Source organism: Aulonocara stuartgranti (assembly GCF_965226115.1).
Source record: "Aulonocara stuartgranti genome assembly, chromosome: 17".
In the NCBI taxonomy this organism is placed as follows: domain Eukaryota; kingdom Metazoa; phylum Chordata; class Actinopteri; order Cichliformes; family Cichlidae; genus Aulonocara; species Aulonocara stuartgranti.
In genome coordinates this window covers 4,841,147-4,854,607 of record NC_138953.1, presented here as the reverse complement: position 1 = coordinate 4,854,607, position 13,461 = coordinate 4,841,147, and the positions used below count along the sequence as shown (strand labels likewise).

General features: G+C 38.7%; 1 protein-coding gene across 10 annotated transcripts in view; it reads left to right on the top strand.

Annotated features, from left to right (window-relative positions):
* Positions 1-13,461, top strand: part of ano2b (anoctamin 2b) — a 75,921-nt gene that overhangs the window by 54,204 nt on the left and 8,256 nt on the right. For all 10 annotated transcript variants that reach the window (XM_082510925.1, XM_082510923.1, XM_082510924.1 and 7 more), the window contains 3 exons: positions 4,699-4,851; positions 5,432-5,484; positions 7,235-7,413. In XM_082510925.1, the coding sequence (XP_082367051.1) occupies positions 4,699-4,851; positions 5,432-5,484; positions 7,235-7,413 (385 nt within the window). The remainder of the gene's footprint in view (positions 1-4,698; positions 4,852-5,431; positions 5,485-7,234; positions 7,414-13,461) is intronic.

Genomic DNA, 13,461 nt, shown 5'->3' with positions numbered 1-13,461 from the left:
TTTATTGGATTTTAAATCTTTTTGACCATGTTTTTCACTCTGTGGTACTGACAGATTTTTGGTACCTGGTGGCGCTGTGATTAGGGCCTTTCTGTGTGGGGTTTTCTTGTTCAATCCGTGTCAGCGTGGCTTCTTTTCGGGTACTCCGGCTTCCTCCTGCAGCCCAAAGACATGCGGTTATTAGGGATAGGTTAACTGGTGATTCTAAATTGTTCATAGGCGTGAATGTGAGTGTGAATGGTTGTGTGTCTCTCTGTGTTAGCCCTGCAACAGGCTGACAATTTGTCTAGCATACTGTTACGAAATCAGTTTCACCCCGGTTCTTTTTATTCCTCGGGCATCCAGAGACTGCACCGGAACTCAGTAGTCATTTTCACAAAACCTTTATTCATCTTTATTCATCTTCATTTAAGCATGCATCTTCTAGAAGGGAAGACGTGCAAGGCCGGTGTCCCTCTGCAGATCTTCCACTCCTTTGTTTGTTACAGTCAGCTTTATAGAAGCGACCCTATCATAATACCCCCATGGTGTACTGCAAACTCTGTCTGTGTGTGTATGCACGAGCGCGTGAGTGCCTGTGTGTGTGCGCGTACTCGTATGTCTATGTGAGTGCACGTGAGTGAGTGTGCATGTAGGTGTGGGTGCATCATAACAGTCAAAGCACTGTGTGTGTGTCTCTGTTTGTGACTTCCTGCCGGTCATAAAAGTAATCTCCTCACCTGAGCTACACCAAATTCCTCTACACAACAGAGAAAACAGAGTTAACATATTACAAACACTGAGACCCCCACCCAGGTCTCCCCTGGGCAATTTCCACTCAACATTAACTTCTCTTTGTCTTACTTTCACAGTTCAAAGTGGGTGGGCCTCCTAGAAATCTACTCCTAAATTCATGACACACTCAGGCCTTTATTGCATCCAGGGCAGTGTCAGTGTCTCTACAATAATTCTACATCCTACCTAACACATTTCTAAACTCTCAAATAAGCTACGCATATCTTCAATACCCAGCCTGCTATAGGGCGAGTTGGATGAGAGGAAGAAGATGGATGGATGGATAGAGGAGCATTTGGACCCAGAAACTGTTACTTACTTCAAACTTAAGAAGCAGATTTAAAAAAATTTTGAAGCTCATTAGAAACAAAACAAAGCATTTTGTATCTCTCATCAAAAGGCACAGCTAAAACACAACAGCCAATACAGTGAGGATAACCTATGACAGGGGAGAGTAAATTCCATGCATCATGCCTGTTTTGCAAACAATGAAGCTAGTGATATTTTGACTAAATTTCATTTAAGCCCCAACATTTTTCTTTGATTGGTTGATTACATTTTTTTGAGTCAATCTAATTCAGAGTGAGCTTGTGAAACTGCCTCTTTCAAAAGGTTTTACTGAATAGATAAATGAACATACATTTGAACCCTAATTTTGTACAGAGAATAAAAGAAAACAAGAAACTGAGATACAATCAACAAACAAATGAAAGACGTGCACTGTTTGAAGGAGACATGCAGCGCTGGCCTCCATGCTGCACGGCTTGAGGTGTCTGATCATTTCCCCACTGCTGATAGAAGTCTAAGCGCTGCAGCAGTTTCACAAACATGCATCAACAAGCTTGACCTGTAAAAAAAAATTGGTGTTGATCTTCGTGAACCCATAAAATGGGCCGTGTTTTCCTTGGATATCAGTGCCATATAGAACTTGTGTAACAGTGTTTTTAAAGTGAAGTTTTCTTGGCAGAATTTGGTGTTTGTGGGAACCTTACACTTGGTTTCTATTAAGAACATCAAAATGATGGTAGTTTTATACTGCTGTAAAGTAATCCAGGTCAAACTGGATGAAAACCTGGTGATTTTTATGTTTCTGCTGTGTTTTAGTTATTTCATGTGACATGAATAGAGTGAGGACGGGCGGAACAAGAAGACTGGGCTGTAGCTGTAGGGCACACAGAGGAATGTCAGAAATGTCTGACACACGCACTGTAGCGAGTGTGTGTGAATGGATAGTCTGGATTTGTGTTAACTCATTTTTTAATTTAATGTATGCGCGTCTTTCTTTGTGTGACTGGGTCGAACTCGTTAACCTCGGCTCAGGTAGATGTTGGGTTATTCTAAGCTTGCCCTTTAGCGCTCGCTGTGCCTCGGCCGTATTTTCTTCCTTTCCACTCATTGTCTCAGTGTAGTGTCTTGAGGTGAAGCCGTCAGTCTTCCGCTCGCTGGAAATCCCCGTTCCCACACTGCTAAAGTTCCAATGCTCTGACAGAAGTCCTGCACTGGCCGCAGTCAGGAATACTGCCTTGTGTTTCTCAGGTTTCCTTTCAGCATTCTTCACAAGCGGGTGAACTGATCATGAGACGACTTGTTAGACAATTTATTTCTCCAAACCCAGCCCCATTTTGCTTTGTCAAACCAATCAGACTGTAAGCCCACCTTGAGGTTATTGATGCTAATATCATATGAAAGCTTTTACAATACTAAGTGGAGAAAAATTTGTATCACAGCAAGATTTCAGTTGATGTCACAGCACATTTGCTCTAACAAATACTAGTCCAGTTCTACCCAGTGTCCAAATAAACTGCCTAACTGCCTTTATGGTCCTCAGCCAAAAATCCAGACTTTATACTACTTTCTAGATTACTGCTTCCACTCTGTGTGGTTAAAAAGAATGTATTCATCCATCTAAACCTATTGTTTTTAACTAACATCTATGGTTATACAAAACCTACACGGATATATTGATTATGATGTTTGACAAATTCAGATTAAATCCACCTGATTAAATATCTCAGTCACACAGCACACAGTGTAGATGCACACCCCCATTAAACACTGCTTAATCATAAAAATGTCTCAGCTTGGCTGCTGCAGCAGAGGGTTTAACCATAAAAGGCATCTTCTGAACCACCAAAAAGCCCAGACAGACAGTGTGACTCTTGACCAGACAAATGACTGTTCACAAATGTCAATCCGAGGGTGTATTAGTGGCTACTGAAAAAATGTGCTTCCTGTGTTGTGGGTTTGATTTCCTTCTCATATTGCGTGAGATGTGGAAGAGCAGAAATACAATTGGAACCCAAAGTATTTGAGCAGTGGCGCTTCTTTGGTAGCTTGCCTATAGTGGATTTTAAACAATCAATATGTGATTGAATACTTAGATGCAAATTTTTTGAAGGTAGTTACCGCCTGAAGCCATCAGCATCACCAAATGTAATAGTTTAAATTTGAGATGCTCTTTCAGGCCTTTACTGCAGCTGCTTTCAGTTGCTGCTTGTTTGTGGGTCTCTCCGCCTTCAGTTTTACCTTCAGTCACCGAAGATTGCTGTCTTGGGTTGAGATCAGGTGACTGACTTGACCATTGAAGAATATCCCGTGTCTTTGCCTTGACAAACTCCTGGGTTTCTTTTGCAGTATGCTTTGGATCATTATCCATGTGCACTGGGAAGCACTATCTGATCCGTTTTGCAGCATTTTTGTGAATCTAAGCAGAGAGTGCAACTCTGTGCTCTTCATAATTTATCCTGTTACTTCTATCAGCAGTCACATCATTATTTAACACTATTGATGTGGTTCCAGTGGTTGCCATACGTGCCCATCCCATAACACTGCCTCCTCCATGTTTGACAGATGATGTTATGCACTTCAGAGCCGATTCTCTGCTTCTTTGTGCTCTTCTCTTAACATCATCAGTGGCGCAAACCACTGGTCACATTGTTCTGTATTTTCATTCATACTGGCAATTGTAGACTTTGCCATTGTCACTTCTTTGAAAATGTTGGTTTGTTGATGTTGTGAAGTGTTTTTTCCTAATCAAGGAAATAATTCTGTCATTTTGCACTGCAGTCATCTTCTGTGGCTTGCTGAGCTGCCCCAGTGCATTCATTCTTTTTATGAAGCTACCAGATTGTGGAAACTTGATTGAAAGATAAAAACTGCTTGTCTGTCAATTGTGTGATTTCTTTTAAGCCTATGAAAATGGGAGACTTTGCATAAAAGCTGACGTAAACAGTTAGTCTAATGCTTTTGTTGAACCCTTTGAATTAAAGCTGAAAGTCTGCACTTGAATTACATCCTGATCATTTGATTTAAAACTCTGTGGTGGTGTACAGGGACAAAACTGCCAAAAACAAGCATCATCGTCCAAAAACCTGTCGACATAACTGCAGCTTCACAAGGGTTAACTTGAAAACAGTTTTGAGGCAGATCCAGAGATTTTCAGTTAAACAACTTTTCTCTCCAAAGCAAAATGTGCCAAACACTGGGGCTTATGTTAGCATGTGACATAAACTTGAACGTTGTAAACATCTGATTTGTTTTACTTTTCAATGGTTCAATGTTCTTTGTGCCCTTGAGACATCATAAATTAAGTAATGTAAATTCATGAAATGAAACTTTCATGAGTCCCGTTTTTGTTTTGCATGAGGCTTTGGGAGCAGATGTATTGTTCATCTTTATACTTAGATCATCACATCATCTACATGTAGAATGGCCATTAATATCATCAGCAAAATTACAGTAGGAAGTATGGGATATATCAACAATTAACATGTAAGCAGTGTTTTTTTTTTAATTGGTAATTGTAAATATTGGTTTAAATATAGAACTTATTTATCTGAATACATGTAGACAAATTACCAAAAAACTTTTTAATGTCCTATATTATACATCCGATAGATGTAATAACTGTTTCTCTTTCTGCAGTCATCCAGTTTGGTTTCGTCTCTCTGTTCGTGGCTTCTTTCCCGCTGGCTCCTCTCTTTGCCCTGCTGAACAATATCATTGAGATCAGATTGGATGCCAAGAAGTTTGTTACAGAGCTGCGTAGGCCAGTCGCTGCACGAGCTAAAGACATTGGTAAGCTAATCTGACACTCAGTTTATGAATCGCCATTCTAAGCATCAACAAGATGCTACAACTCATCTTAAACCAGTCTGATTTGATTCTTTGAGTTAGCAGTGGCTTCAGGCAGTTTGGCTAATCTCACTAATACACAGACTGAAACCTCTCAGCTTGATTTCCAAGCATTTTTCACTGTACCCAGATACTTTTAAAGAGGTTTAATAAGCCCAAAAGCCACACTGTAAGGCAACCGATTCAATAACATTTTTCTAGGTAACTGATATCACCAGAATGATGGTTTGCCAGCGAAATAATTCACTTTGGATTATTAAAATAAGTAAATTCATAATCATCAGATGGATTATTTGTCTATGTGTAGCTAAGCTCTGGTCTATATGCAGATCACTTAAAAATTAGCTAACATTTGCATCACACTCAGTTATAAATATATCCTTTAAATACTTTATAGGTAAAGTTTAACTGACTGTCTCAGTCCCTATACAGTTTTATTACTGTACTTAATACAGACTTTCCTGTTTTTCCTGTTTATTCCCTTCAACTTATCCTTCTGTCTTTTTTGCTTCTCACCTTACAGGCATTTGGTACAATGTACTAAGTGGAATGGGCAAGTTCTCAGTCATTATAAATGTAAGTATAAACACAGTGTTCCACTCTTCCAGGTTTCTAAATTAGTAAATGAGGCAGATGCATGCAAAATAAAAACCTGAAGATAATTATTCTACAAATATTGTAGTAATATATCTGTTTTAATTACTTCACAAAACACCCGAACACTTAAACATTTATCACTGTTGGTGCAATTGGTAATCAATTTAAAGTCCTCTACAGCTCAGTTTATCTTGGGGAAAATGGTTGTATAGTATATATGTTGCATATACTGCATGGATCTTCCACTTCTTCATGTCTTTATAAGATTAAATGTTACCTGTTTTTAGAGACCGGAGACAGGAATGCACTAACAAAGTTGGCATAATGGTGCATTTCCAGACTTCTCTAACACAGATCTCTGTGCTGCTATAAGATAGGTGAAATTCAAAGTGCCTTAGAAATTATCAAATGAAAGAACAGAGAACAAGTGTAAAGTGCAAACGGGTCCAAACAGATCTCCTTTGAGCAGCACCTGGTGAGGAAATCCTCCTTTTAAAAGGAAGAAACCTTCAACAGAACTAGTCTCTGGATGGGCGGCCATATTTCTTGACTGATTAGTTAATAAGTAGTTAAATAATTGTTTATTATAGATTTTTAATAAAAAAAGATATTTGCAATTTTGGGGCAAATTTTACACACAGGCATGGATAATGTGTGAAATACTCTTTTGGATCTGCTGATTAGACCTTTTGTCAATTTCATAACCTCATGAGATCCCAGAGTTGTATCTGAAATACATAAATATGCAATGTTTGTGGAGGGGAGGGGGAAGGGGGGTCAGGAAGGTTCTGCTTTGCATTTGTCTCTGGCCAGTGAGCTAAAGCCCATCTAGTTTACTTTTAATACTAAACAGATTTGTGGCAGATCCAAAAACAAGCAGCAGGAGTTTTTAATGTAATCTAGATCTGAGGGATTGGACACACACTGTGGACCGTGGCTGCTGGGGCTCTGTGGGTCTTCTCAGCCTGGCTGGGGGGCTTCTTTGCCTCTCTCCTGCTGTGTGCCCAGCCTGGAGGCTGCAGTCCGTGACCGGCTCCCGGTGCAGACGGCTCCCTGTGATAGCGTTTCCTCACCTGGCTCATGTCTGTCCAGCCCAATTTTACTTTTTAAGTGTGTGTGTGTGTGTGTGTGTGTGTGTGGGGGGTGGTATGTATCCATGATTGTTTATATTAATGAGAGTGTGGGGAGTGAGTTGGAGGGCAGGGTGGGGTGGGCTGCTTTTAACCATGTAAAGCACTTTGTGCTACATTGCTGTATGAAAAGTGCTTTATAAATAAAGATTGATTGATTGACCAGGAGCTTCACAACAATAACAGATGTGTATCTATCAGTTCTACTGACTTTAATGTTCCTTAAACTCAAATGTATATTAAACAAATGCACAGTTTACCAGATTTTTGCTCTTTGTAACCCCTGTCCCTCCTCTCACTGAAAAGAACAAGCATCAGTCTGAGGTTTTCTGTCCTTTACAGCTACAGATAGTTTGGCTTTGAGTAATAGCTGATCGTATTCTGATTTGATTCTGGTCTTACAGTAGCTTAATAAGCTACATTCTTCACTGTGAGAATGTTTCCTTAAAAATCAAATTGTTTGCATATATAAAAAGTGAAGGAAGAAATGTGAACAGCATAAAACATGATTCAGTTTTTATACTTTTCTATATCACTGGTCCTGACAGACAGACTGTTTCACTCTTTCTGTTTTGATCTCTTTGTCTTTCTGTCTATAGGCCTTTGTGATCTCCTTTACGTCCGACTTCATCCCTAGGCTCGTTTACGAGTACATGTACAGTCCGACGGGCACCATGCATGGCTTCATTGACCACACGCTGTCCTACTTCAACGTGTCCGATTTAAAACCTGGCACAGCACCACAGAACTCTGAGCTTGGAAACATAACTTTATGCCGGTAAAACACACACCCATGCTCACGAAGTATATTTGTAGCAATTACGTTTTGCTCACATTTCTGTGGGACGAGCACTTCTGTATTCAGCAAATAGCCAGTCAACATGGGAATACCTATTCAACTTGTTTATTCACTTGTCATACATGGACAAACGCTGTGCGTTTGGCCTTGTTGCTTTTGTTCCCTCAACTGCCAGTGAAGTATTTGGTGAGCATTCAAGAAAACATTCAGGCCAATTCATCTATTTTTACATCTGAGGAATTTAATTTGGGGAAGGATAAAACAGCATTTCTGTGTTTTGTCATAACTTATAATTTTGGCCTTTGCAGAAACATGCAAACAGTGTCTCTATTAACAAGGATTCACTCAGATTATTATGTATAAATTAAGGTTAATGGCCCTTTAATCTTGACTAAAGAATGTTTGTTTCATGGAGTTGAAATCTTCTCTTTATATCTGAACTTGTATTTGAGTTTAGGAACTTTATTTAGTGCTTTGAACGTTTATCACTGGTCTCAAAAATGTTTCTGTGATAAATTTAGTTAAACGTTGCTAATTTTGAAAATCATTACAAGTTTGGATTGCTTAAGAGTGTTTTGTTTTGGGTACAACAAACACTTTTTAATGCTCAACCTGAAGGCCTGTTCTGCATCTAATATTAAACTCCAATCTGAGGGAGGGACAGCTGATTTATTGATTTTTTTTTTTTTCACTTGATTTTTCTTGAGTTGGGTTGTGCTACAGGGCTAAGGGCTGCAGTTGAATGAACCAAAAACCTTTTGTAGTCGTCACTATCATACCAAATATTGATGTATTAATATTTTGTGCTAGCTACAAATGTGAAACACTCAATTAAACGGCGAGGAACTAAGTTCTTGATTAAGACGCACCATCGCACCCTCATGCAAACTGTAATGCCACTTTGAATGTGGAAACAACAAGAATGGATTGGAAAGGCATTATTGCAAAATGCACAATTGTATCTTTTATGCATTTTCACTCATTCCACTGGTAAGCATCTCTTTCATAATATCAATATAAAGCTTTGCAGAGGAAAAGGTCATGGATGCCAGCGCCCACAGACAACTGAGGCCGACCTGCTGTTACATAAGATGGCAAAGAATTACTATGCGAGAATGCAGTCTTTGTACCACTGTAGGCTGATATGTCACATCGCAAGAATGACCAGATAGTGTTCGCCTTGAACGTTTCATAGGCGTGAAATTGGCTGCAGGATGTTCCAGGAAGATTTTGTGTGTCTGCAGTGAGCAGAGCTGTGTAGTCATGTATAGACTGTATCTAGACAGTGCTGCTGATGTGGGCAGTGCCTCTGGGCTCAGGGCAAATGATTCAGCTCTGAATTTCAGATTCTCCAGACAATGGTTGCCTTTTTTTTTTTTCTCCTTCTTCTTTCTGGCCCAGTTAATTTGGGGTTCTGGACATATGGATGAATGCATGCAATAGTCAAGATGAATGGATGGATAATAACTATCCATCCATTCAGAGGATGCAGAGATGAGGGGAGATATCATTGAACTGATGATCAGATAACAATACAAAGGAATGCTTTTTAAGACAGTAAGGAAACTGTTGAAATGGAAAGATATAGAAATGCCAGTGAGGAAATGAATGAATGAAGGCAGGGGGGTGGTGCTGCATATGGATGGGTGGATAAATAGATGGATGGTGTGACAGAAGCTACCCACCAAGGTTTTACATTTTTAATAAAATTTTAAAAACAGCAGTGTGAGGAAGTTGAAGATTCTGCATCAGTGAGCAGAGCATGACTGTACATCTCCGCAGTCCTTTTTGTCCTACAGTGTTGTCGGTGTCATCAAAATTCTGAATGTGAAACAAAGAGTTAAACATTTTAAGACTATGTCAAGAAAAGGACATTTTCCTTTTCTATTTTCCATTTTTGATGATGTTGTGATGCTGATGTTAGCTGTTTTGTGTAAATTTATATGAAAATAGCAGTAACAGTGTATCTGGTTAAAACTTTAAACAAATAATTTTTATATTATTATATCTTTTTAGTGTATAGCTATTTCAAAACTGTTTATTTAAGGAGATGAAATTTGAAGTGTGGGATGTTGAGTAGCCCCTGGTGTAGAGTAAAAGCTCACTTTTAAAACAAAACAAAAAAATCAGTTTTAAAACAGATTTGGAGTGGCTGTACCTCCTCTTATATCACATCTTTGACCTTTGACCTCCATGTGTCTGACATCTACTGATATAAGTTGGTTATAATAAAATTATATTTAGCTTGAAAGTGTAGATTTCGAGTGATTTACAGAAAACAAGGAACCTACCATTATAGATGGAAATGTATTGAAAATCATAATCTTAGAGGAAAACTGTTAAAATTGCCATTTAGGTATATACCTGCTTTATATCAAGACAGTACTCACTCCTGAGCTGACAGGAAGTTGGCTTTGCTAACAGGCTTATCAGCAGGAAGTCAATTGAGGGTTAAGCGGTTATGCAATGGATTATCAAATAATTTGTAAGGAGAGGTTTCCTCTCAGCATTAGGAGAAAATATTCTTTATTTTCAGTGCTTGGTTTAGTAATTCAATTCAATTCAATTTTATTTATATAGCGCCAAATCACAACAGCAGTCGCCTCAAGATGCTTTATATTGTACAGTAGATCGTACAATAATAGATACAGAGAAATCCCAACAATCATATGACCCCCTATGAGCAAGCACTTTGGCGACAGTGGGAAGGAAAAACTCCCTTTTAACAGGAAGAAACCTCCGGCAGAACCAGGCTCAGGGAGGGGCGGCCATCTGCTGCGACCGGTTGGGGTGAGAGAAGGAAGACAGGATAAAAGAAATGCTGTGGAAGAGAGACAGAGATTAATAACAGATATGATTCAATGCAGAGAGGTCTATTAACACATAGTGAGTGAGAAAGGTGACTGGAAAGGAAAAACTCAATGCATCATGGGAGTTTTAAGGAGTTATTAGGACATCGTGATAATAATGAATTGCAGTGGTCCAGCCTGGAAGTAATAAATGCATGAACTAGTTTTTCAGCGTCACTCTGAGACAGGATATTTCTAATTTTAGATAGATATGATACAAACCACTGCAGCGCATTACCTGTAATACCTACAGCATGCTTTAATCGCTCTAATAGAATATTATGGTCAACTGTATCGAACGCTGCACTGAGGTCTAGCAGGACAAGCACAGAGACGAGTCCACTGTCAGAGGCCATAAGAAGATCATTTGTAACCTTCACTAAAGCTGTTTCTGTGCTCTGATGAGCTCTGAAACCTGACTGAAACTTTAATATATTGCCTCTGTATTAGTTTGCCATTACAGTATATTAATACTGTATTTGAGCAAATATTTGAAAATAAACTGGAATTACAGCAAAAACAAAAATGTCACAAGTGAAATGTTGAACAAGAATTCTAAAGCTGCTTAAACTAATGTCTGTTAAGTCAAGAATTTATGAAACAATAATTTAAAAACTTACTTTTTCAGGTTGGAGAGTATGGGTAATAGGGTTGTGACAAACATAGCACAGTAAAAAAAAAAACCTTGAAACTTATAGGGAACAGGTCAGGAGAAAGGTACAGTAGTGAGTGTGTACAGTAATCTGTAAAACATAGTGGAACACTGTCATGGATTGGCCTCCCCAGAGCCCAGACCTACAACATTACTGAAGCAGTGTGGGATAATTTTGACAGAACAGAACAAAAGTCAGTCGAAATCCAAAAAGCTTTGGAATGTCATTCAAGAAGCCTCTTAAAGACCGCTACCAACAGACTGCTACTTTTAGCTACTCCCTTATGTATAAGGAGTTACTACAGCTCTATGTATGATTTGGGAGTTTTATTTTGCCAGATGCCCTTCCTGAAGACTACTTGAAGAAATTACAGGAAAAGAATGACATGAAAAGTTTCTTAAAGAGTTCAGGCTGTGTTGAAGAACATTTGATTTGGTTTTCTGTCAGTTTATTATGTTCTTTGTGACGTAATACCAGACTGATTTGGCTACATCACGGCAACACTGAAGGTGGTCATATAAAATATTGACTTTACATTTTTTATTATTATTATTTTTTTGAATTGTACAACTGTGGATTTGCCTTATGTTTTGTATTTCCATGTATGTTTGCACATTTAACTGAATCACATTTTCCTAGTGAAATATAAAGAGATGGGGACTGGCTCAAGACTTATATTACTGTACGCTGATTGCATTGATCCACATATAGTGTAAAGTTTAATACAGTATATACTGCCATTTGCCAGCATTAAATAATCCTCCATGTTTTTAGTTTGAAATGAAACGTGACCTCATTGGAAAAACAACATAAAATTTTGTGCCCCCAAAGTCTGCCCTCCAAAAGATTGCATCCGGCTCCATTTTCCTGCCTAGAGCGATCTAGAGACAATGAATAAACTGCACAAGGGTTAAAGGGGTTTGGGGCAAATGTGGGGTGATGCCAAACCTACCAAATGGATCCAATATGAAGCTCATATGTTCGTACAACAAACAGGATGATAGCTAACAGCTACCATGTTGCGTAACACAGGTTTACTGTGTATGTATTTATTTATTTATTTATTTATAGATGGGAATGACCCAGACGAACACGCTCGTCTCACATAGTAACCCTAATCTTATTGAGAGGTCTTCTGAAAGAATATTGAGTTAAATGCTTCAGTGCTGCAGAGCTCCACTATTTTAACCAAACATGGAGCTTTGAGAAAACACATGCGTGCACACACACAAGAACAGAGAGAAAAATCATCTTTGATAGCACAACTGTATTTGTGATTCCACCTAAGAAGTGTTAAGTGAATTAAACTGACAGAGACTGGTCTTATTTTATTTTTATTTCATTTTTTTTTTTATATTTCAAGATGACCTAAAACAAAATGTTGCAAAAAATTACTGAGAGACTGAGAGACAGATGACTAGATCAAAGGAAAAAGAAAGGGAAAGAAGACTGACTCTCACGGACAGCATTCCTCACTCATGACTGTATAAGGAGAAGGAGTCAGGCATCATAAGACCATGCTAACACACACACACTGGCCCTCCCCTCCCTCTCTGTTATTTCTATACTGTTAGTCAAGTGCTTAGTGAGGCAGCTCATTCAGTCCCTTTAATTTATTTTGACTTCAGAGGAATTTTTTCATGACAGTGTGTGGAATTGACTTTTGTTGTGCAGTCATTTTAATGTAAAACTTTGATGTGAGACATCCTGTTTGCGTGACGTGTTAAACTGCCCTGCAGTTCGAGCTTCCTGCATTTCTTTTCTGTTATGCTTTTGTTTTGCTTCTTGGGGTGTGCAGTTTTAAATACATCTATGTAAAATATAAGGAATATAGTTTTCAGGTTCAAGCTTTGCGGGTTTATTTGAGCCAGTGTTGTTGGGGATCTTCCAGAACTGATCGAGTTATAAATGCAGGAAAGAAATGACTGACTTTCTGACTTTCATGCTCAAAAGAATATTACAATCTCTGTAATTTCTGTGAAGGCTCTCAGTCATCCAGGTCATTGTAGTCTAAAGAGCTTGGAAAGAAAAGCGTCTGGACTTCTTTAAGTTGCTTGAAGACGTTTCACCTCTCATCCGAGAAGCTTCTTCAGTTCTAAGGGTCAAATGGTGGAGAGTCCCAGAATCTCTGTAATCATGTTTCCATAAATTGCTGCAGAAGTGAGAGAGGACCTTTGCACCACACTTGATCCAAGCATAGTGCAAGCAGTTAAAGTTTGAGTACTTGATTGAAAATCGTTCTTTGGTTGTGCTTTTCATAACATTTTAAGTCTCCACTAAAGTACATTTTTAAGTACGGAGTAAATGTTGCTTTTTAACCTGATTTTGAGTGTCTCCATGTCTTAAATGTGCACTGATTCAACCTAATGTTGAATAGATGTCTACTGTCTATAGCTACAGCTCCACATAAAGCCAGTCTTTGTCTCCACACTCTTCTGTACATTTAGTGGTTTCAGACGACGCGTTTTCTGCCTAAAGATGTGCTTGAGGTTAACAATAAGAGGGACTGTCTCCTAGTTCTTGGC